Source organism: Pseudorca crassidens, chromosome 12, assembly GCF_039906515.1.
Source record: "Pseudorca crassidens isolate mPseCra1 chromosome 12, mPseCra1.hap1, whole genome shotgun sequence".
Classification (NCBI taxonomy): Eukaryota; Metazoa; Chordata; class Mammalia; order Artiodactyla; family Delphinidae; genus Pseudorca; species Pseudorca crassidens.
In genome coordinates, this window is record NC_090307.1 from 27346181 (window position 1) to 27371660 (window position 25480).

The 25480-nt window shown below is 49.9% G+C and overlaps 1 protein-coding gene across 2 annotated transcripts in view; it reads right to left on the reverse strand.

Moving 5' to 3' along the window:
• The window catches only part of ARK2C (arkadia (RNF111) C-terminal like ring finger ubiquitin ligase 2C), a 106232-nt gene that overhangs the window by 4810 nt on the left and 75942 nt on the right, over positions 1-25480 (reverse strand). The window contains exons 2-6 of one of the 2 annotated variants that reach the window (XM_067699201.1): positions 13613-13928; positions 11842-11952; positions 7008-7137; positions 5251-5355; positions 4846-4941 (exon numbers count right to left, since the gene is read on the reverse strand). In XM_067699201.1, coding sequence (XP_067555302.1) covers positions 4846-4941; positions 5251-5355; positions 7008-7137; positions 11842-11952; positions 13613-13928 — 758 coding nt within the window. Of the gene's footprint in view, positions 1-4845; positions 4942-5250; positions 5356-7007; positions 7198-11841; positions 11953-13612; positions 13929-25480 lie in introns of both variants that reach the window. The other variant, XM_067699200.1, reaches the window with a different exon arrangement.

The window sequence follows — 25480 nt, forward strand, 5'->3', positions numbered from 1 at the left end:
TTTTTTTGCAGTACACGGGCCTCTCACTGTTGTGGCCTCTCCTGTTGCGGAGCACAGGCTCCGGACGCTCAGGCTCAGCAGCCATGGCTCACGGGCCCAGCCGCTCCGCGGCATGTGGGATCTTCCCGGACCGGGGCACGAACCCGCATCCCCTGCATCGGCAGGCGGACTCTTAACCGCTGTGCCACCAGGGAAGCCCGAGTCAGTCACTTTTTAAGTTCTGAAGTAACACCCAGACTTCTGTGCGCTTCCCAGACCCTTCTCCCCGCCTCCTCCCCATGCCCCCTCCTTGCTTCAGGATACAGAGTGCAGGAGTGGAGCAGCGGAAGAGGCCAAGCAGTTTTTGTTGTTCCAGGCAACTCATGTCCCAGGTCTAAACTTTATACTGTCCTAGAGGCGTAGAGTTTAGAAAGGAATTGAGTACCTAATGAACCAATCTTTGGAAAACTATGGCTTGTGCATAAACAGCTTCCTCTTTTCTAGTCCCCTCATGCTGTCCACTCCTCCTTACATCCTTTCCAACCTATATCCTTGCCTCCAGACTTCTCCCTCCACTTTCAGGTTCAGCATGCTTCATCTATCCATCCATCCATCCTTCCATCCATTCACTCTTTTTTCCCTTCCTCCCTCCCTCCCTCCCTCCCTCCCTTCCTCCCTTCCTTCCTTCCTCGCTTTCTCTGAACTAATGTCTATTCACTTTTTCTTTCATTACTAGACGAAGGCAGATTTCCTCAACTGGGCATTACCTCCTATAATTTGTACCACACTTATTCTATGTTGTTTGATCTCTCTGCCTGTCCAGAAATTTCCGTTAAAATAGGCACTAGTTCCACTGTACACCGGAAACTAACACAACATTGTAAATCAACTATACTTCAATTTTTTTAAAAAGGTATTAAGTTTTTAAAAAGGTAAGCACTAGTTCTAATATCATGTTAGACATCATGCAAGCACTCAGTTTACACTTGTTGACTTTAATTGTCCTGTTTTAAATTCTTTGCTAATTATTTGAAGACAGTTAACTACTATGTAGAAAGTTCCAAGCTCTTAGATGGTGTGGACCATGGCTCACCCTTCTTTAGATACTGCCCCACACTTGGTTAAGTATAAGGCACATCACTGGTGCTTAAAAAAATATTCTGGGGAGGAAGGAATGTAATCAGTGAATGGAATCAGCCCACTTTCTTGTTCCATCTCCATGCTATGCAGTGAAACATTCTGATAATACCCATGGGAAGAAAACTAAACCTTTTCCCCCCTCTCCAGGGATAAGCAGACTTAAAGGTCATCTTGCCAAGAGAAATCTGAAGAGTCACAAGATAAAGATCACCCAGAGAGTGACTATGACCTTCGGGCCAGGCCTAAATGCCAGGTCTCCCCAGTCTGGTCCCTGGTCCTCAGCTCCGGAGTCTGAAGTAGTCTGGGGAATTGTGTAACCTTATTAGAACATACAAGAAAATCTATACCTTCTGCTCTCAGCCTCCCTATGCCCTATACACCCTACTGCAATAAGTTTACCCTTAACCAGAAAATCAGAATTACATCCATAGTCCCATATAATTGTCATGGGTTTGGAGTATGAATGGAGTCATGATGATCTGCCTGCCCAAGAACCCAGCCGTGTTTGCTGGTGGAGTGACCTTCTTTTAGTTGGCCCTTTGAGAAAAGGGAATTCCATAAAAAATACCATTGAGACTATTTTCTATTGTTTTTTCCCATCATTATTCAGGATTTCCTTTTTATAGTTAACAATTTTAACTTAATAGTCCTACCTTGTTTTACTATATCTAATCTATATTTCTTTAAACTATATTGTCTCTTTTCAAATCTTATCCTATTTCTTCCTTTGTATTTTTAATCTTTTAGGTCTTCCAGTTTTTGTCTTCTCTTTTCATTATCTATGTAACTTTTATTTTAACTATAAGTTTCTTCAGCATTTTTAATTTAATATGTATTTTAAAGGTTCCCACACAGAACCTTATGTGGGAACTGTCTCTTTTGCCCATACCTTCTCATTTTCATTAACGTTCTGTTTTCACTTTGATGATATTGACATTAAATTTGTATGTAATTTTCATATCTTTTCCTAATTCTTGTTTTTTTATATTTTCTTTTTGACTATATTTTTATTTATTCTTATCATATCATTGCTATTTTAAAATATCCTTTTTTGTTTTGTATTATTTTACTCTCAGTTTAAATTTTTTTTTATATTTTGGGGGATCTTAAATGCTATCATTTTGCATTTTTAATTCTTCTTATTCCTGTTTTTATAATATTTTATTCCCCTAAGTCTCCTTTTATTCCCATAATTTTTTTAGCTCAACTCTTTATGTCATTGGTTCAGTCCATTTTCCCTTTTCATTCTTAGCATTAGTTCTTTTCCTTATCTCCTCTCAGCCTGTTGAAGTAATGACAGCTGAAGTGTGCATCTCTGGCAGGAGTGAGCCCACCCTGGTCAGGAAGGTAGAAGTTGTTCCCGGGCTCCTGAACGTACCTCACTCCCTTCCACATCCTTCTCCAGAAGCTTCAAGCTCTCCCTCCAGAGAATGATCATTTTCTCCATGCAGATGACACACTTATTTACTGAAATACTGTTGTTTCCTCTATTAACGTACTATCCATGACTGACACATAATAGATGTGTCAGTAAATGTTGACTGGAATCACTGATGGATAAATCCAGTGCCTCCATGAGGAGCATAGACCAAGGTTCATGGTCTTTGACATTGACACCATGGGCACCTGGGCAAGCCTAGAATCAAGGTGAGAGCGGTCACCAGGTACTGGGCACGGTGCTAAGCTGTGTATATGCGCTGTCCCACTGAATCCCCAGAGTCCCCCTATGGCAGCTACTAACATATCTTTCCCATTTTGCATGAAAAAGGGCAAGGGAAGGGCCAGAAAAGCCAAGTAAGCTGTCTGGAGTTACACAGCTCTAAGTGGTGGTTAGGGACTGAGTGTTTGTCCCCCTCCCCCCAAATTCATATGTTGAAGCCCTAACCACCTCTCCCAATGTGATGGAGATGGGGGTCTCTGGGGGGTAATTAGGTCTAGGTGAGGTCATGAAGGTAGGTCCCCCATGATGGGATTGGTGCCCTTATAAGAAGGGAAAAAGACACCAGAGCTTCCTCTCTGCCATGTGAGGACACAGCAAGAAGTCAGCCGTCTGCCAGCCTGGAAGAGAGCCCTCACCAAGAACCAAATCTGCCAGTGCCTTGGTCTTGGACTTCCCAGCCTCCAAAACTGTCAGAAATAAATGTTTGTTGTTTAAGCCACCAAGTAGAAGGCATTTTGTTATAGCAGCCCAAAGACAGTAGTAAAACTGAAATTCAAAACTGGCCCCGTCTGTTTCCAACACCTAGTGCTCACAGCCACTGCAGCCTGTGGCCTCCTGAGGGGGTGAAGATGGGCTCCAGCGTGACCACCATGAGCATTTTCCTGCTCCAAGTTTCTCAGTGCTTCTCAAGCTTTTAATTCCTAAATTTTAAAAAGTATTGGGCTTCCCTGGTGGCTCAGTGGTTGAGAGTGTGCCTGCCGATGCGGGGGACACGGGTTTGTGCCTCGATCTGAGAAGATCCCACATGCCGCGGAGCGGCTGGGCCCGTGAGCCATGGCCGCTGAGCCTGCGCATCTGGAGCCTGTGCTCCGCAACGGGAGAGGCCACAACAGTGACAGGCCCGCGTACCGCAAAAAAAAAAAAGTATTTATTTACCTGTTTTCATGGCAGACTTTATTTCATAGAGCAGTGTTAGTTTATTCGAAAACTCAGCAGAAAATACAGTGTGTTCCCTCCCTTCCCCTCTCAAAACTCAGAGTTTGCCCTATTAATATCTTGCACTAGTGTGGTACATTTGTTAGAACTGATGCACCAGGAGTGATATATCATTATTAATAAAGTCCATTAATTTACATTAGGGTTCTAAGGGTTTAACAAATGCACAATGTCATGTCATGTCCACCATTATAGTAGCATAAAAAATAGTTTCACTGCCCTAAAAGTCCCCTATCATCCACCTATTCATTTGCCTATCCCTCTCCTAAAGCCCCTGGCAACAGTGGATCTTTTTACCGTCTACTCTTACCTTTTCTAGAATGCTGTGTATTTGGAATCATATAGTATGCAGCCTTTTCAAGTCAGCTTCTTTCACTTACTAATATGCATTTAATACATATTTTCTGCATCACATCTATTCATGGCTTAATAGCTTATTTTTTTAAATCATGGAATAATATTCCATTGTATGGATCTACCAAAGTTTACGTACCCATTTACTTATTGAAAGACAGATTGGTTACTTCCAAATTTCTTATTTATTTGAATTTTTTTTTTTAATTTAACTCCAATTCCTGGACTCCAGTCCTACTCCAGAGTCTTCCTGGAGAGTCTTCCTCCACAGGCTTAGGGTAGAGCCTGTGAATCTGTGGCTTTAAAAGCAGCCCACGCAAACCTGACGCTCACCGAGGACTGGAAACCTACGCTCTGAAGGCTTAGCCGCCTGTTTGTCCACATGTGAGATTGGACTTGGAATCTTTTCTAAGGTAAATCTTAGCCTGCAGTGCAGGTGCTCCCTTGGCCCTCCTCATTCAGATACAAACATTCATCTCTCTGTACACCCACTCACAAGTCCACATGCACACACACATACCCAGCTCCCTTCCTGGTCACACCTGGCAGAAGCAAGGGAGAAGACCCTGGGAAGGTAGCAGAGCTTCAGAGCATCTAGCCAGAGCAAAAGCTTCTAGAGTTCGGACCGTGCCCCTCGGTGGAAAGCTGGGCCAGGGTCAACTAGATCGTACCCACCCCAACCCCAACTATGCAGGCTGACCTGCTGGTTGGCTCACCTTCTTGTACTTGTGGGGGAAGGTGAACCTCTCAATGGTGTTCTGTACAGCTCCCCGAGTCACATTTCCCAACCTGTCCTCGAGCTGCAGCAGCTCCTACAAAGAGAGAACATGTGGATGTGTGCATTCTGCACGTGCAAACACACGCATGCACTCATGATAAGGAGGAGGGGCACTGAGAGACCTGCAGAGCATTCACGTCGATGGGAAGAATTGTCAAATGCTCAAAGACTGCGAGATCTCTACTCACTCTCTTCTTCTCTCTCCTACTCTCAACCCTGAGGCTACGCCTACCACCCATGCCCTCCCCACCCGCAGGGGAGGGAGAGGGGACAGTGGCATCTCCACCAAGCCGGCGGGAGCCAGGCTGACGGGAGGGTCCCCAGACAGAGGGGCGGGGCGTACCTCATAGCTGTCCCGAACAGCGGAGGTGTGTCTGCTGGCATTCAGTCCCTGGAGAGCAAGGAAGTGAAGCTGAGGGTAAGGGTAGTTTCGGATTTCATGGACGACCTGTTGGGGAGAAAACGCCTCAGACAGGATTCCAGGCTCCAAGAGCCCAGCTTCTGACTCCCCCTCCCGTAGCCAATCAGCGCACCCCTGAGATGCTGTGGTGTTCGGAAGCACTGTCTTTCCTCCTCCTGTGTCCCCCTGTCCTCATCAAGAACCAAGCCTGGGCCGAACCAGCCCCAGAAAGAATAACAAAATCAGTAAAAAGTAACAACTAACCTGACTGGGCATTTATTTCATGGCAGGCACTGTTAAGCCCTTCAAACGATTAATTGAATCATCTCACCTGACCTGTAACCTGGGTGCAATTACTATTCCCATTTTGCTGATAGGGTAAGTGAGACACAAGCGGATGAAGTAAGTGACAGAACCATGGTTTCAAACCCAGGCAGTCGGATGGCAAAGTTCACTCCCTTCCCCTCTGCTCTGTACTGCCCAGAACAGGGTGGGGCAAGTGAGGGCACAAAATTTAAGGAGGCACCGAATGACTCAGTAACCAAGATAAATAATACTTTAATGTAGTATTTTAAAATCAAAATTAATGCAAAGAACCCATGATGAACAAACTATCAAAATTTTAAATAAAAACAGGACCTGATCCTTTCCTTGCACGGCCCTGCCTCACTCACCTCACCCTGACCCTCACCCTGTCTCCAGCTGTGAGTCAGAGCTCCTCAGCTTACTCCTGCACGATCCTGGACTTAATCTTTCTATGCCTCAGTTTGCCAATCTGTAAAACAGGGATAAAACCTTTCGTGTGGTGTTTTTGCGAGGCTAGTGATTAGAACGGTGCCTGGTATGCAGCGAGCGCTCAATAACCACTAGCTGTTATTCTTAGGAGATGGTGCTTCTTAAGGCGAACCTTAGAACTTCCGAGCTGACAAGGATTCTGGGATTATTCATCCAAGCCTCTCATTTTACACAGGAGGAGACTGAGGTGCTGAGTGGTTAAAGGGCAAAGGCAAGGGCTGGAAGGGCCGAATTATGCTCTAGGGCAGCAGCATGAAGAAGCTGTCTGGAAATAAGGTTTTCAATCAGCCTTTCGCTGCTTTAGTGGACTATCTTCACCTTCATTCCACACAGCTCGGGATGCCAGGGACGCAAAGGCCCCAAACCCCACCACAGTCGCCACACCCTGCGGCGCTGAAGGCCGGCCCTCTGCACAAGGCAGCACCAGATCAGCAGGCAGCCTCAGGGGCCACTTCTGGGGTCTCCTGTGTTCCCCACACCAGGCATCTTCATCCCATTTCACGGATAAGTAAAACCAAAGCCCCGGGAGAAGCTGACCCAATAAATTAACTAAATGAGGTCACGTGGGGTCCAGGGACTACGCTGCTTGCTCTTAGCCCTGAGCCTTCCCCCCACCCTCCCTCACTCCACCTCCCAGCCCCCAGACCGGGGCCTGCCACAGGGTCCCTTGCCCCACCCCCAGTGCCCCACCTCCTTTCAGCACTGCTGGCTTCTGGTCCAGCAGCTTTGCTTTCTTTCCCCTTCAAGCCCAGTTGGGAATAGGAGCTGGGAGGGGAGGGGAGCGGCTGACCTGCCTGTGCTCAGGACACAGCCGGGCAGGACACAAGGGAGCCACAGGCCTCAGCCCACCATTGGCACCAACAGGCAGCAAGGGAGTCAGTTTCCTGGCAGAGCCTCTCACTCACCATCTGCGTGGAGGAGGAGTTTCGGGGAAAGTGGTGCATTCGAGGAGTCGCTAGGTAATGCTGATAGTGCTGGGGCATGGGCCGCACCTGGAACTGAGCGGGACTCAAGCCGGTGTCCACACTGAGATCCCTGCAGGGACACAGCCACGGTGAAGCACAGGTGATCCGGCCATCGGGTTGCAGAAGGGACCTCAGACATCAAGCCCGTCGAGTAGAATCAGAGTCACAAACTGCCGGAGCTGCAAGGGGTTCAGTCTCGCCCAGCCCCGCCCCTCTCTTTACGGCGAAGGGAGCCGAGACTCGGAGAAGGAAGGGCTCTGCTAGATCGAAGGGACCGGTATAGTCTGGGCCTCACACTACTTGAGACTAGTGCACCAAAGCCCGTCCCTGAGAGAAATGCTGAAAGAGGAATCCAAATAAGCCGGTCACGGATACAGAGCAAAGGAAAGACAGCTCCAGATAGAGTGGAGGGGGGCAGAGGCCATACTTTAACCACTTTGAGAAAATAATAGGAGAGGGACCTGCAGCTGTGAGGCAGGAAAGCTCTCCTGGACCACCGCCCCTGCTCCTCACCATACAGGAAACTCATTTCACTTAAAAATCAATCAACTGAAAAGGATCCAGTGTTCCTTGGAAAATGGCTAAGTTCTGGTCTGAGACAGAAAAAACAAAAAGTGCAACGTGAGATTGAAACATCTTGTCATAACTAAAAGCAAGGAAGTTATCAAGGTCAAGTCAAAAGGATTCGGGAACCATCCTGGAGAGGCTCCCACTGGCAGACTTTGGGCATTTTGTATCAATGAGTGTAACTGCAATAGACTAAAATACATCAAATAGGTTCAAATCCGTGAGAATGAAATGATGCTAAAGAAAACTGGTCCCCTTTGAAGGATGCAAGGGAACCAATGCTTCATTTTGAAAACTAATAAATAAAGGGGAAGGGGCTTCCCTGGTGGCGCAGCGGTTGAGAGTCCGCCTGCCAATGCATGGGACACGGGTTCGTGCCCCAGTCCGGGAGGATGCCGTGGAGCGGCTGGGCCCGTGAGCCATGGCCGCTGAGCCTGCGCGTCCGGAGCCTGTGCTCCGCAACGGGAGAGGCCACAACAGTGAGAAGCCCGCGTACCGCAGAAAGTAAAATAAAATAGAAAATAAAGGGGAAGAACCAAACATTTATCCTGCCTTTCCTCTGTTAACTGTACTGCAGGGTAACCAAATCGTGGATGAAGGAAAATTGCTCTTTATGAAAGTTGTCTAGCTAATAAATGAATAAGGAATGATTGAATTATTTGTCACATTCCTTCATCCCCTAAAGAAATAAAGGATCTGGGCAAAGATTATCAATTGCTACTAACATCACACAGGAGAGACAACCAGCCATCTGCTGGAAGAACACAGCACCTCGTATGAAGTGTTTTTTGCCAGAAAATGCAAGTTGAAGCTGTATCTGCTCAAGTCGCAACCTGGGTGCCAGTGTATAGTGAGTTTAGCAAACCAAGGGGCGTCTGAGGTGACACCTCCAGAGCATAACCAGCAAAATCCAGATGAGGGGAAACTACAGGAAAAAAAGCCTGATTCAACAAATACTTTTTTTTTTTTTTTTTTCGGTACGCGGGCCTCTCACTGTTGCTGCCTCTCCCGTTGCGGAGCGCAGGCTCCGGACGCGCAGGCTCAGCAGCCATGGCTCACGGACCCAGCCGCTTCGCGGCATGTGGGATCTTCCCAGACCGGGACACGAACCCGCGTCCCCTGCATCGGCAGGCGGACTCTCAACCACTGCACCACCAGGGAAGCCCTATCTTTTTTTTTAATATGAGGATCATTAAAGGAATTTCTGCTTCCAGCTGTGATGCTATACAGTATGACATATATATATATATTCCTACGTTTCTTCTATATATTAGCCCACATCCCTGGAACAACTCCTGATGAGTCTGTCACTTGGGACATGAGGTAACTCTTGGAGCCAGTTGGAAGCAAACTTAGAAATTCTCTTAGTCCAGTCCCTCACTTTTGCAGGCCCAGCGGAGGCCTGAAGAAGGCCAGTGCCTTATCCATGGCCCCAGGCTAGCCAGTTAGAGGCTCCAGGGTTTCCGATCCTCGCCTGGGTTCACCCCATGACCTGCCTCGGAGAAAGGAGTTCCCCGGGGCACCTCACGTGGCAGAAACTCTGACTCTTAGCACCTGCCCAGCAGTCCCAGGGAATCCAACAGATTCAAAGTAGCAGAGAGATGTTCAGGGAATTCTACCAAAAGCAAAGTCCCAAGGAACTGGGAACAGAATCCCTCCAATTCTAGGAATGCTGAGTGGAGAGGCAAAAGACACCTCAACCCTCAGATGAGAGAGGTGATCTGCCCAGGTTGGGCCTGAGTGGGCTCTGGGATCCCCTTTTATCATCTCATCAAAAATCCCTTCCCAAACCCAGGATCCTCGAACAGGGCTCCTTTGCTGAGGCCGAGCTGCTTGCAGGGGAAGGATGGTAGGAAGCTCTCACCCCTACCCCCCTCTCCCAGGTGCCCAGGCAGGGCTAGGGCTGTGTGGCCACGCAGGCTGCCATCTGCACTGGGGGCAGAGTCAGAACTGTGAACCCAGGACTGAGTCAAAGGAGCACGATGAGGACAGAGACACTGGAGCAGGGCTCAAGGTCAGGGTCAAGTTATCAGGCCCAGGCCAGAAAGGGGAGATGGGGGAGGATTTATCCCCCAAGGCCTGCTGCTCCCACACACTCCCAGGCCAGGATGCTCAGTGCGCACAGCTGCTTGGGTAGGGCTAGAATCTCCTAAAGTAATGGGGGGAGGGCCAGGCAGCCTCAGGCCTGGGGCTGGACGAGAGCTATTGGGGCATGCCAATTCCTGGAATGACTAGGGCAGAAGTCAGTGGTTTCTGATGATTCTCTAAAGGAAAGGGGGGGTGCGCAGACACACTCCCCACCTCCTCCCTCCCAGGGATCCTTGCAGAGGGTGAGCGAAGCCCCTCCTACAATGCATTTCCTGTCATCTAATTTCCAGACCTCACATCTCCTGGCAGAAGAGGCCTCCCTGGAAAAGAGGGGTGGGATGAAAAGCCCCTCGTCACCACTTGGATGGCCCTTGCTGGAGCAGAGCTAATTACAGGGAGGAGAAAGGGCCTCCTACTTGGGAAGTGGGGACAGGACAGGCAGAAATGGCCCCGGGTGGACCCGGGGCGGGACTCAGCCCAGGGCCCTCCCAGCGTCCCCTGCTGGGGCACAGACCAGCCTCTCAGGGCCCCCGCCGCTCTGTTTCTCTAGGCAAACAGGGGTCAGGAATGCAGAGCGACAGAAATGAGCGAGGAGCACAGGAGATTTGGCCAAATAGAGCAAGTCGGCGGCCTAACCCGCACCGCGCCTTCCGCATCTCAGCGGCACCCGCCTCACCGCATCTCCTATCCCCTCCCACTTGCCACGCTGGACCTTGTTCAGATCCCTCAGCCGTACACAAGGACCCCAGGTGCTCTGTGTGCTGAAGAGAATTAAACTGGATTGACTTGCCTACTGAGGGACAGAATTTCATCCAAACAACAATTAAATCTTCCTAATTTGAATCTGCTAATTAGAAAAAGTCTGGGCTGAAGCTGGCCGTGGTGCAATCTATATTTTAGGAGAGCGTTAAATCTAACAGAGAAAACCTGAGAACTACTAAAAGCTGGAGACACGGAACCTGTTAAATCAACCATTTCCTGCACCTAGAAGCACCTTTAGCGTCCAGTCAACCAGAACTACCCTTTTGAACCATCCTGGGTGTCTGGTCCTAGGCTGCTTCCAAAGCAACCCTTGCCCACACCAGTTTGCCTGACTAAATGGCTGAGTAATGACACTAATGTACGTCTGTTTTTTAAATAGCCCATCCCTTTCCGTTGAGGTTTTTTGTTTGTTTTTACATTCTTTAAAACACACACACACTTTTTTACCTCAAAGTTGCAAAAACTTCCTGGATACTCTTCACTCAGATTCCCCAAGTGTTAAAATTTTACTGCCTTACTGCATTTCTATTTCCTTCTCTCTCTCCACGTATACATCCATACATACAAACACACACACAGAGTTCTCCGTGGATTTTTTTCCCTAAACTATTGAAAAATAAGTTGAAGGCATGATGCTCTTTACCTCTAAATACTTTAGTGAACTACACATCTTTTTCAAGTGTTCAGGTGTTTAGATCCAGCCCTAGTTTAGGTCAGCCCACCCCTGAGCTAGAACCTGTGAGTAGGGTGGGACCAAGTATCCAAAACAAAGCAATGATGCATCCCAGGGCAACAAAGCCCTCTGCCCTGAGAGCAGGAGACTGTGGGAAGACGTCACAGGGGCCCGCTGCCTACAAAGACACCACAACCAAGCCCTCAACCTCTCCCCAGCCAATCTCCCCAGTCCTTGCCTCCAACCCAGCTGGCTCTATCTCCATGAGCCTGTTTTGCCTGGCTGGCATGCCCTGGCACTTCTCTCTGGACTCCTCAAGGCCCACCCCCTCCAGGAAGCCTTCCCTGACCATGCTAGCTCCTGAGATTCTCCTTTCCGCCCCCCTCCCAGGGACCACTGGTTCACAACATTCCCTGAGCTTGGGAAATGCTTTTGCATTCCTGTCCCATCCTCCCCTGCAGTACCATGAACACTGAGCCCAAGGCTGGGCACATGATGGCCCCTAGCCACATCTGGGCTCATTGCTGGAACCAGGACCTTGGGGGGCCATCTGGCCCTGAGGGTGGACAGGGCAAAAGCTGGGGCTTGAAGATTAGGACTCCGGCATCATTGACGTGAAGGAAACAGGAGCTCCGTGGATCAGACAAGACCCTCCTCCCTCCCTCCCCCAGGGACCCCACTCACCAGTCAGTGCCCTCAGCCAGATACCTGGGCTGAGGTGTCTGTAGTTGGTGGCCGAAGTCGAAGCTGGGGTGGAGGCGGTGAGGGTGGACAGACACTCGCTCCTGACTCCGCCTGCCCGGAAGGGAAGGAGGAATCCAGGCGTCAGGGCTGCCCAGGGCCAGCCCAGCCCCCAGGAGTGCTCAGCAGCCCCAGCCCACAGCCTGCGTGTGGAGCAGCGGCCTTCAGCCCTCGTCCCAAACTCCAAGGAAGCTTCCTGGGCAGCAGCCAATAACTCAGAAATTCCCGCTGTCTCTGGGCTGCCCACTATACTGAGCCTCTCCCTGGGTGTGACTACTGCAGATCAGCTGTCTCACCCGGTCTCTCCAGCTTCTCTGCTCCTTCTCCTACTGCTCCCCTCTGTCCTTGGTGGGATGTATTCAGGACACACAGACCGGCCTCCTGTAGGCTCTCCCACCTCTGTGCACCCCCTCTGCTCCCACCATGCTCTTCTCCTCTCCTCCACCCTCTCCACACTCTTCCCAGCTTTCATGGCCCAGGGCAAAGCCACCTCCTCCAGGAAGGCCTCCCTGAACACTCCAGATCATGATGACCTCTCTTTCCTCTGACCTCCTACAGCACTCACCTTCTGTCCCAGGCACCCCAACCTCTACAGACATAGATGCTTGGGGCCTTAAGGATCATCAAGTCCAGAGGTGCTCAAAGTGTGCCCCAAGCAACCCTGGCAGTCCCTGAGACCCCTTCATGGGGTTTACGAGGTCAAAATGAATTTCATAATAATACTATCATGTTATTTGCTTTTTCACTCTCATTCTCTCACAAGTGAACAGTGGAATTTTCTAGAAACTACATGACATGTGATTCTGCCACATTTGAGAGCAGAAGAAGACTTGAGAACACAGCCATCTTCTATTAAGCCAGGCATGAAAAAGATTTGTAAATATGTATTTTTAAAAAGTCACTCTTTTCACTGATTTAGATGCAAAAAATACGGTTATTTTTTGAAAAACATATTATTGGTGTTAACATATACCTTTGCTATTGTTATTTTTAAATGAATTAATAAGTATTTTTAAATTTGTTTTAATTTCTAATAGGGTAAGTATCAATAGTCATAACCCACATAAACAGGAGCTTGCTGTAATCCTCAGTAACTTTTAAGAGTGTAGAAAGGGTCCTGAGACAAAAATGTTTGAGAACCACTTAACTTGTACAGCTCCTTCTCTTAACAATTGAGGCTCAGAGAGGTGAAGTGACTTGCCCAGGATCCCACAGCTACTTCAGCCCCATTTGATTAGCATTGTCTCATCTTACTCTGCACTTGTTTCATAGCTGGTCTCTCCAACCAGACGGTGGGCTCTCTGAGGGCAGGGCTGACCCAGCCCTGTCCTGAGGTATCCCTTAGGGACCTCCAATGTTAGAATCTGGTGACCATGAAGTTTGAGGGGACGTGAGGGGTCCCCTAGTCTAGTCTCCCACAGCATTGAAAAGTCCACTGTGAGCATCCTAGCCCACCACTTACCCAGCTCCTGGCCAGTTACCTGGGCGATATGACAGGGACACACACTAACAACAGAGGGAACCCGTATCAGGTTAAGGCAGCGCTCACTGCCCGAAACAAATGCCTCTAAGTGGATCAAAAGCTGCCTCCTACGCAGAGACTCATTTGGTGACTGACTGCTGGCCAAGCCTGGCAGGGTAGAAGCCAGAGGTCCAGCGCTGGGCCCTGCCCCCGCCCCGCCCCGCCCAACCCCTGCCCAGGTAGCACACACACCTGGGGTGTGAGAGGAGCCTGCGGTGCTGAGCTTCCAGGAGCTGCTGCTGCAGGAGGTATTGCTGGTGCAGGGCCTGAGGTAGGAAGGAGGGACCTGTGACGTCCTGGAACTGCAGGGTGGGCAGCGGGGTCAGTGACTGATGCAGGGCGCCGCTGTGCTGGTGGGCCGGGGCCATGTGGGCACTGAGGCCCGGCTGCGACTGCACCGGGTGGGCCAGGGGGAAGTCGGGAGCGAGCTGCTGCGGCTGGGGGGGGCCCAGATGGAAGTGGCGGCAGGAGGTAGCGTGAGGATGCTGAGACCTTTGAAATGGGGCACCTGGAGAAGCAATGACAAAGACTCCATGAGGACCAGCCCTGCTCCCCTCTCCCACAGACCCCATCTCCCCCTACCCCCAACCTGTAGCTGGTGAAACTCAAGACCTTCATTAGAACACAACAGTGTCATCACTTTTGTATACAAATGGTCATCGATGCTCCCTAGTAAAGGCTCTGTGCAGTATGTGTTGGAGAGTGGGGGGAGTATTTTGTTTAATAAATAGATAAGCATCCTCTTTTAAATGAACACACTTGTTAAAGGAATTTTAAGGTCCCTGGAGGCAGTTTGGCTTTCTTAAATTTCTCCCATGCAGCCTTATTGACCCTACTACCTTTTTAAATCGATGCCCAGAGAACATTGAGTCCAGCCTAGTCAAGCTCTGAGCTCTACTGAAGACTTGGCTAGCCAGGACCCAGCCGACAGGGAGCCCAAATTTCCAAAGAGAAAACAACCAGCAGTTGTTTTCCATGCAATTTTAAGAAAAATAAAAAATCTAATCCCACAAAGTTTTTAAGTAATAATGAGATAATTTGTTATAATATTATAATTTATTTAAAAGCAGAGGTTTCCAGCAATAAGCTGGGCTCAACGCTGCATTTAATCTAGTCTCCACTACCTTCTAAATAACATTGACCTTGATGATGACAAAGCCTTACAAATTTTCCATAAGCAAAGATCCAGCTCTCAGCGTTGGAGTCCTTTAATAAGGAAGGAAGTGAACTTGGCACCTCAGGAAGCTTTACAGAGGCTTCCTGCTAAACACGACAGGTTCAACATATATCTGCTCCTTCCCAAACCCCACTGAAATGAGAGCAAAGGCATAAAGAGAAAATAAACAGACAAGGACAGAGAGAACAGGAGAGGTGACATCAGCAGGCAACAAATGTCAACAGATTTTTGGAAGGTGGAAAGCAGATGGAGCAATTAGCAGAGCTGAGGAATTGGAAACCAAGCGCCTAATGAAGGCGCAGTCAACGAGAAGCGGACAGATCTTGCCACACTTGCTGGAAGGGTCAGGACAACTCCTGTGGTGGCAGGAGAGATGGCGGCGCTGAGAACAGGGAGGCTGGTGGCCAGTCTCTGTGAGGAGCAGTTCTGCCCAGGGCATCTCCCCTCTCCCATGCAGGGCAGTGACTGCCGCTCCCTCGCCCTGGCATTTTGCAGGGAAACTGAGCCAGAAAGGCTCCAGTAGAGGAGGACAGGGGTGCAGCACCGTGCTCAAACGGGAGGGTTAAGCGAAAGTCTTATACATGGAACTCTGGAAACCCCTGCTCCCTTCTGCCTCTTGGTTCAGAGGGTGCTGCCACTCAGGTGCCCCTCTCCTGCAACCCCACAGCCCCAGGTTGGAAACTGACCCCAGAAATAGCTCTACAGTTCCTTCTGGTTGGGAGTACTCCGTAAAATGGTTGAGTCCCCCACTGGCGACTCCATAATAAAGCCCGTAAGTTGAAAGGTCCATACCCATACACACACACACAGATTCTGGAAGTTACTAGTGATCTACTCTTCAATATGAACAGACAGCCAAGGATGACCAGTCCCTTGAGGAAGATTACAAAGTGAAAAGAGAGAAAGAATATACTAAATAAAATAAATAAACTCAGAGAAACAGAAGTAACGCAAGGATCCGAAAAAAATAAACTTCAAAACACTTGAATTAATATCCTCAGAAAAATGATGTCGGGTCCATGAGACAACAACAAGCTCCTTTAAAAGGAGCGATGAAGGGGTTTCCCTGGTGGCGCAGTGGTTGAGAGTCCGCCTGCCGATTCAGGGTACACGGGTTCGTGTCCCGGTCCGGGAGGATCCCACGTGCCGCGGAGCGGCTGGACCCGTGAGCCATGGCCGCTGAGCCTGCGCGTCTGGAGCCTGTGCTCCGCAACGGGAGAGGCCACAACAGTGAGAGGTCCGCGTACCGCAAAAAAAAAAAAAAAAGGAGCGATGAAAAAACAAGAGAGCTCTTGGAAATTAAAAATATAAGAGGTGAAATCTGAAATTCAGCAGAAGGGTTGGAAGATAACGCTGGGGAGATTTCCCAGGAAGCAGAACAAGAAAACAAGGAGTTGAGGAAAAAGATACCAGCGTTGAAGGATGCAGTCAGAAGATTCCACAGTTTTCTAGTAAGAGAGAAAGAATGGAGAAAATTGTGGAAAAAAATTATTTAAAGTATTTCCCAGAACTGACGGTCAGCTTCTGGATAGAAAAGGCCCTCTGAGTGCCCAGCAAAATGGGGGGAGGGGGGAGAAGAACCACACACCAAGGCATCTCCCTGGGAAATGTCCAAGCAGTGGGGCAGAGAGATGATTCTGACACCTTCCAGAGAGAAAGCAAACTGGTCCCATTCGAAGGGTCTGGGAGCAGGATAGCACCAGATTTTTCAAGGGTAACATTGGAAGCTTGAAAACAGTAGGGCAACTGCCTTCAAGGTGCTGAAGGGGTGTCGGGGGAAGATGTTCAATCTAGAATTCTGTGCCCAGCCAAACTATTAATCAAGCGTGAGAGTAGAATAACGCCATTTTCAACCATGGAGGGTCTCAAAATAATTAATCTTCTCACACCCTTTCTCAAAGAACTACTGATGCAAATCAAAAGAAAGGAGCAAAGAAATAGGGGATGACACCTGGAAGGGGGGGCTTTCCCAAACACATGGCTGTACAGGGCCTCCAGCAATCATTTCAAGGCAGGGAGGAGGGAGGGCGCTCTGAGGGGTAGCTGGGGGTGGATCAAAAATATAACATTACCGTCAGATTTGGCCACATGAAAATAGTATTTGAAGGAATTTTCCAATTTTGTAGAGCATTTGGTAAGAATTTGTAAAAATGTCCCAGAAAGCAGACAATTATTACCTCTAGGAAGAGAAAAAATTGTTCAGAAAGTGTAATTATTACATACTACCTGGTTCAGCAGTGAACAGTATTTATATATTAATAACACAAGCATTAATAAACTATTTTAGAACAGAAAAGGACATTTCTTCCATAAGAAGAAGAAAATAGACAATGTCAAAATTGAAAAATCAACGAAGAGCAGTAAAAGAATTTATTTAGAAATTTACTTAGTAATTTATATATTTCAGGAAGTAAATACTCGAAGAAGAGTTGGAAATGTTGAGCTTCTAGTGGTGGGACTAGGGTGGGGAGGGCAAGGGGCAGACAATTGCTGATTTACTAAATGTGTCTTATATTGGAGCTATCTGACTTTGTAAATGACATGCAGGCCATTGATAGATTTTTTTTAATCTTTTAAAAATAAATATTTGCAAAACAAAATGGAAATAAAATGCATTTCTGGCTCACTGCAAGTGAGCCAGAAAAGAATGATCTAGAACCTTAATTCCCACCAGCATTCCAGATCAGTAGGGCCTCCTCTGCCTGGTGAATTCTGGCCTCCATGAGTCCAGGGGCTGTAGCCTGAGCAAGCAGGCTCTGGATTCCCCCTTCTCCCTCACCACCATCTATCATACCGTAAAAAAAGGAGGAAAGGTCCACGTGACCAAACGAAGGAGGGCAAGAAGGGAAAGGAGAGCTGTCGAAAGCTAACAAAGTGAAAGACAGGCATGACTGCAGAAGAAGGGAAGGGGGTTTATAAAAAAAGAATACTGTAAAGACTCCTATCCAACACTGTCTATTAAATTACAATGTGAGCCACATATGTAATTGTAAATTTTCTAGTAGCCACCTTTAAAGAAGTAAAAAGAGACAGGTGAATTTAATTTTAATAGTATATGTTATATAACTCAGTATATCCAAAATATTGTTTCAACATGTACTCAATATAAAAAAATTATTGAGATATTTTACACTGGGCTTTTTTTCATATTAAGTCTTCAAAATCCAGTGTACATCTGGCACTTACAACACACCTTAGTTCGGATGGCCACTTGTGGTTAGCGGCTTCCGTGTTGGACAATGCAGCCCAAAAGAAAAAGACCAACTCCGTACATAGAGCAAAGAATCTTAGGCAAGTTTGCTAACTGGTCTGCCTTCAGAGGGGGCGTCCCCACTGCTTACTGGTGAGATGCACACCCCTTAGCCTGATCCTCAAGCTCCATGCCCCTGATCCCCACCGCCCAAGCCCTCCCGACATCGGATCTCCAGACACTCCAGCACATTCCCACCGCGGGGCCATTGCTCATGCTGGTTGCTGCCTTCCCTGTCTTTAAAGGTCATCTCTCAGCAACTCAGAAAATGCCTCCCCTGCCTGCCAGCCCCCAGGGACGCCTTCCTCCTCTGCATTCCTGTAGAAGGCCCTGTCACTACCACTCATTTGGCACCTGGCAGTAGCTACCTTGAGCTGCGTCTTCACACTCACCGCCCCCAGCTGGCTGAGCTTCCTGTCTTGCTGTTTCTGGATCCCCACGCACCTCCCTGGAGCTGGCACTCGGTAAATACCTGGTTGGCTGACTGCTGGAGGGACTGAGGGAAAAGCAGTGGCTCCAGGCGACTGACGCACTGGGGCTGGTTGAAGGCCAGCTGATTTGAAATCGAGAGGGAAAGAGAGTGGCAAGTAGGCCCGGGTGAGCTCAAGGTTTTAAAGCTGCAGTGCACAGGGACTGAGCAGGCAGAGCAGGCCAGCGTCCTCCCCCTCGGGGGCTGGTGGAGCCTCTCCGACCACCAGGAGCAGCAGCTGCCTCCCTCCCACAAGCCCCTCCTGCCAGGAGGGCGCCCACCCTGTGAGGGAGGCCCTTCCGGTTTCTATGGAGGTCCATTAGGGAGAGGACCGACCACCACCCTGGAGAGGTTTCCACTCTCCTGGAACCTGTGCCCTCCAACTGATGCACTGGGCAGTGAGAGCAGCTGCCCTCTCTCCTGGATGGGCAGCAAGAGAAAAGTGAACAAAAGTGTCTATATGTCTCATAGTATTTCAGGCAATTTCTACCTGCAAAAGTCCTTTGACTTCTGTTCTGGGACTTTGTGCCCCCTCTCCCCTGTCATCTCCATCCCCAGAGGGTTCTCAGTCTCATCAGCTCTGCTCAGAAGGACATTAAAGGCAGGAGACATCCATTCTGGGGCCCCTGACTCACCCCAACCCTGTGTGCTGTAGGGTCTGTGAAAGTAGCAGCTGCTGTGTTCGGTCTCTAAGACCAGAGGAGTGAAGTTCTTAGGGTAGACTAGTCGGGCCCATGACAAGCCAGTGACCAGTGACAGCTGAGTAACACAGCCCAAAATGCCCTCATCGACAAACAACCTACAATTTTTCCCATTAGAGTTACTCCTTTGGGTTAAAAAAATAATCTCCAGGTGTCCTTGAATATATTATCCATTTGTCTTATTTCCCCAGGACTGAAATGCCATCAATTGGAGGATTCATCATGAACTAAATAACATTGTTAGGGAGTGAGGAGAAAGAGGGGTTACATTTTTTTTTTAAAAAACACCACATTAAAGAAACACAGCAAGTGTAAGACACAAATTAGTTTCAGAAATGTGTAGAAAAACATGTGCACCTTAGAATTCTGGAGACTGATGCTATAGGACCCCCCTGAGAGCTAGCTGGGAGGACCCCCTGAGAGCTAGCTGGCAGCACCTTCAAGCAGGAGTGCTCCCCTGGGGCCTAAGCAAGGCAGGGCTGGGGCAGGGGGAGGCCACTGTGCTGGGGCTTGCCTGATGGCCACCTGGCACACGCAGGTGCTCCACAAGAGCTGGTGGCTGATTCGTGCCTCATGGGCAGGGAGCCAAAGCGGCTGGCAGCTGGAGAGGGGGCGGAACAGCAGAAACCACACAGCCCCACGAGGAAGGGAAGGTAAAAGAGAAGCGGAGGACGTGGGGGCCAAAGGCTGTGGGCAAGGTGGGTGGAGAGGACAGTGACAGAGGTCTCGAGTCTCTGGAAGGTTCATGGACACTCATCTGGTAAATGACAGAGCAGAGATTTGAACTGAGGTCTTTCCTGAAAGCCAATTGTCAATGAGAGGGAGGGGCAGAGCCAGGGAACTAGAAGGCTTGATAAAGTGAGGGGCCCTGCTGAGGAGGAGAGCAGGGCAGAAACGGGGCCTGGACACCCAGAGGACACGCTGGGCTGGTCCAGGTTTCCTGGGGACAATGGGGATGGAGACAAGGGGGCCAGAGGAGCCTCAGAGCTGGGCCTGGGTGGGAGCTGAGAAGAGCCAGGCCAACAAGTCAGAAAGCCAGAAATGTCGGTGGAGACAGCAGATCCATGTGGCCTGATAGGCTTCTCAGGAGCAGGCAGCATCCTGAGCTGGAGGAATATTCTAGCTGTATTCTAATCTGCACCAACTTGGTCACCTCAGGGTAACGTGGCTTTCATCCTTCAGACTCCAGGGCTGAGAGGCAATGCCTTCAAACCCTCAGGTGAAGAGGGAAGGAGAAGAGTAGGCAGTGCTGGGGGCAAGGACCAGGGGAGGCCTGCCTCCCACCCCAGTGCCCCAGGATAACTGCCTCCTGCCAGCAGGGGCCTCAGGGACAAGGTTGCACACCCACGGGCCAACCAGGCCGAACGTCCCCCATTCCTCCCAGGGATGCAGGACCCTGGGAGAATAGGATGGGAACCAAACCTTCCCGCATTTCCAGGGAAGCTGGCAGGTCCCGTCCTCCCCAGGCCAGTTCCCAGGTGTCAGACTCCCACTGTCCTCAGGTCACTGACCCGCATCACTCTCCCTTAGAGGTGGGGGCAGAACAGGAGGGCGGGGCCCACAGCAGTGTCACAAAGGAGAGGAGGGCCAAAGACAGTCCCTCCCAAAGGCCCCCCGGTATGGAGGGCAGCCAGCCAGCAGGGACAGGAGGCTGATACCTGTCTCTGCTGAGCACTTCCTTGAAGCTGGGCTGGAGTCAGAGTCTACTCCTCTCTGAAAAGCCAGCTCTCAAGAGCAAAGAAAACCAGCTTTTTGAAAGCAGATTTCTGCCCACAAGAGGCCAGGGAGGAAGGCCTCTGCTACCAAAGAGGCTTTCAGAGCCAGGCAGAGTCACCCGGCGTAAGGGCTCCGTCTTAGAGGCCTGCGTGCTTCCCCTAGCTGTCAGACCAGGTGGGACGCTGGACTTCTCTGGGCCTCAGTTTCCGAGACCGTGACCCACAATGATGCACCTGATGCTACACACCTGCTAACATCTCTCCGCTGAAGCGGCCACAGGCATCTCCTGGCCTGGCCTCTCCTCTTGCTCGCGGGGAAGCCAAGTAAGAAGCACAGGAAGACCTTGAGCACTGAGTGTCGTGACTGCCCCCGGAGTCCCCCAGCAGGCCAGGCCAGACCCAGGTCTCCTGCCCCACCTCCTGTTGGGACAAGCCTGTGTGTTCTGTCCCATGTCCAGCACCGGAACTGAGCCCAAAGCAGAGAGAGGCAGAGTAGACCAGTGCTGAACTTCTAAATCCATCTTCCAATGGCTGCCACATCATCCTAAAGCCAGTTCTGAGTGTTCCATCCCTTGCAAACACCCCTTCTGGCCTCTCTCTCTCTCACTGCTCCCTGTGACCTTCCCTCTCACCTCTCCCGGACCCCCAGGGGTCTTACCTGCCCCCTGGCCCCATACCCTACCTCCCAGGGCTGTTGCATTCTGTCCATCCTCGACCACCCAGGGCAGGTGTTAACTCTGGGATGGAATCTCCCAGTGGATGAAACTCTTCCCCCCCTCAGATTTGTGGCATTTGCCTATTATACTTGGCATTTTATTTCTGGACAAATTTTATCGCCAATAATCAGCTGTAAAGTGAGTGATTTCAGGACAAATACCATGCAGTAAATGTCCTTTGTTCTTAGAAGGATTAAGGAAACTTCCAAGAATGGAGGGAGAGAGAATGCAAGAAAGTGAGAGAATGGAAGAGAGAAGGAAAGAGAAAGAGGCGGGGAGGCGCGAAGAAGAGAGGGAGGAAAGGAAGAAGGAAGGAAAAAAGACCTTCGTTATCTTAGAAAAGTTAAGTATTAGATTATTAGCTAGCAAGGAAATGCAGTTCTTCATGGAATCATTGAATATTCAAGCTAAATGAGGCTAAGAGATCATACAGCCTTTGATCTACAGGATGAGAACCCCGAGGAGGCTGGAAAATGGGGGGTGGCTTGTCCGAGGTCTTCCAGGTCGTTACGGCCGAGTTGGGACTGGAGTCCAGGCCTCCTGAGTTCCAGTGCAGTGTGCTCCACCCTGTGCTGCATTTCAGAGTCCCCCGGCCCAGCGCCCAGCTCCTCATATGCCCACACCCATCCACACATGCTACCCCAGAGAGGAACCTGCCTGCCCAGGCCCTGGTGGCCCCACCTCCCCTCCCCATGCCCATCCCCATCCCAAGCTCCCCCAGGAGGAAGCCTTTCCTTCCTAGTAACCATGAGATAACGAGGGACCAGCTGCTGGTGCCCATGGGGAAGCAGTCTGAATCTCTGCTGCGAGAGATGCTGGGAAATGGCCGTGGTGGCTGACATCACGTAGGTTCAGCCCAGTCCACATTGACCAGCAGCCCCAGGCCTCTTCCCTGGCCTAAGAAAATGCCAAGTACAAGCCCCAACTTTAATGGAGTAGACCAAGGTCTTTCCAGCACAATTGGGTGCGCCTGTCACAGGCAACTCCTGCAGGGTCCCTGGAAGTCCTGTGAAAAGCTTTAGGTCCTACAATTCATAGGGTTTAACTGATAAAGAGGGATGGAGGAAAATTCTGGGGTCTTGGCACAAATTCTGGGCACCTTGTGTTAACATGGACAGGGATGAAGTGGAGTCTGGTGAGGAGACCAGGGTTGGGAGGGGACTTGAGTTGTCTAAGAGGAGGAACAGCTGAAGAATCTGGGTGTTGAGTAGCAAAGAGGAGACTCGGGGTCAGGTAATAGCTGCAGGCAAAGGGATTAGCTCTTTCTAGTAGATCTGGGTCAACATAAGGAAGACATTTCTTAGAATTCACTTTGGCCTCCAAAGTTCCTCATCACTGGTCGTGTCCATGCAGAGGCTGGCTAGCTGCCAGCAGAGAAGTGTGAACACTGGAGGGGAAATGGCCTGGAGCACCTCCAGGGTCCCTTCTGTGCCCACCATGAGATGATGCAAATTCACTGCAACATCTACCCCCTGCCTGAGCATAGTTAGGCCAAACTGGTCTTTGAAAGCACAGAAAAGCTCGTCTGGGTGATGGAGAAAGGAGGAAGGAACGTGGCGGCAAGCAAAGAGCACACCCGAGTACTCAGGGCCCAAGCCTGCAGATGCAAGGAGGAGAAGCAACCCACAGGCAGGTGTCCAAAGAGAGACTCCTTCTTCTACTCCACATGGCCCCAGGAGCCTCTGTCTGCACTGATACAGCTCAGAACTTTGTTTCCTGCATATTCTGAGCCTCCCAGTAGCCCCCACCAACTTCTCCAGCGTTCAAGTTTCATGTTGCAAGTTTCATGGGACACGTTCAAGTTTCATGTTGCTAGGTAATGCATCCTTTGTGAACCACTCAGATGCAGGACGGTTGGAGAGGTGATACAGGAGAGAAGGAGGAGGGGGCAAATTGTGGGATGTCTGAATGGCAGGACCAGGGCTGGGGTGTACCTCGTGAGGTAACTACTTGAGTGCGACCCAGAGGAATCAGAGACGAAGAATGTGGAAAGTAGGTCATCCGCCCAGAACCCCGCTTCCTAGACTGCTCTTTCTGGCTCTTTTCCTCACTCCAGGTAAATCGAATTAACCTCTTTTGCTCCAGTTGACCACCCCAAAGAAGCCTATTCCCTGGCTCAGTTTCTTGGCTGCCAGAGGTCTGCTTTCCTCCCTCTGCATAGTTTGGTTCCCTGACCAATGGGAACAAACGGCCTAGAAAGGAAGTGATATGACCAGAGGGATTCTTTACAGCCACTTTGTGAATGCTTCCCCAGGGCCAGCCTTTGATCTCTAATGAAAAGCTCAGCTTCTTCCGAGGAACTGAATTCCTGGCTCTCAAAGCACTGTTGGGAGGGAACTTGCCATCCTAAGGAAGCCTACTTGCTCATGGGCATGAGACAATTAAACAGCAAACTTCCAGCAAGCAGCAAAGGACCAGTTCTCCAGTTGTGGTTGCAAACCAGGGTTAAGAGAAGGGAGCCCAGGTGCGGGAGGTCAGCTAGAGACAGGATGCAATTACAGAAGAGGAAAGAGCCTGTAGGTAATGGGACCGTCTTCTGTGCATCTTCCATCCCAGAAAATCCTTTTTTCTATCTAATGCCAAGGAGCTCAATGAAAACATTTCCACTATGGTCATAAAAGGGCATTTTGTAGAAGGTATCTATGGTCAGAAGACCTCACCCCATGAGGGCAGGACCTGGCTCTATCTCATGCACCTGTATTCCTAGTGCTTGGCACAGATCTTAATACGTAGTAAGAACTCATGGAAGGAAGGAAGGAAGGAAGGATGGGGGGAGGGAGGGAGGGAGGGAGAGAAGGAGGGAAATGAACTGTTGAACATGTAGGAAGTAGCATCTTGCTAAAAGCCTTGGGAGTGTGCAAAACAGCTGGCTCCCAGCATTTCAGCACTGGGGGGTTTCATGGTAGCAGAGGAACAAATGTGACTCAAGGAAGTAAAGTGTAACGTAGAAAGACTGATATGGGAGACGCTGCAGACAGAAAGACTGGGAATTCCTTCAACGAGTCTAGGGATCCAGTTGCAAATCCAATGTGGACTGGGGTGGCCCAGCATACCAGGTGGTCAGTGTGAATTACAACCAACGAACCCAGAAGAAGAAGTGCTTTCAAACCCAGAACAGAAAGCCTCCTGCCATTCCTGGCCAAGGAAGGAGGGGTCTGCACTGTTGACGGCACTGGTTAGCTTTCTTGTAAACCATATGTACTTCATCCTAGGTCATGAGTTTAGATAATCTTCTAATATTCTTGATAACGACTCAAGTAAATTAAAAAAAAAAAAACAACTTTCAAGAAGTGTCAGGGAGGGTACCTGGGCCCATCTCACATTAGCATTGCCTGGTGTCCCAAACAGGCAGACCAAGTGCAGAAAGCCACTTCGACTAGGACTCTGTTTAGATTTGCAGCACACAGGTTACACCCACACGAAGGCCCAGCCCTAGGAATACTGTGGGCAGGACTGAGGGTAACATCATTCCTCGGCCTCCCGCTTCCCCAAGGAGGGTTCTGTTCCTCTGACTCCGTGTTCTCCCATGCCTCCTCCGCCCTGCTGCTAGCCTGGCTCTCAGGGCCCGCTCACTGTGATGGGCAATGACAGCCGTGCAACGATGGCTTCCCCAGGAGCAGTTGTGTTTCAGCAAGGTCACATCATGAAGTCCTGGTGGTGGGATTTCAGATGGCAGCCAGTGAGTCTAGGCACAGGGTGTGGGGAGCTCCTGGCCTCCCCATGCCCTGAAATTAAATTCCACCAGCGGGTGGGGTGTACCTGCTTTCAGAGGGAGCCAGAGGCAATTAAATTAGATTCCCAACTGTTACTGCCCATGGGCACCTCGGTCTGGCACCCTGGGATGCGGTGTGTGTGTGTGTGTGTGTGTGTGTGTGACAGGGGCGGGGGGGAGGAGGAAGTGAGGGAGGATGTTGGTTGAAATATATGAGAGAGGAGAAAGGAAGGCAGGAGGGTGGCTGTAGGAGAGAACAGGAAGGGGGACGTCTAAAGGGAGAGAAGGCAGAGAAAGGAGTGCGGGAGGGAGACGATGCC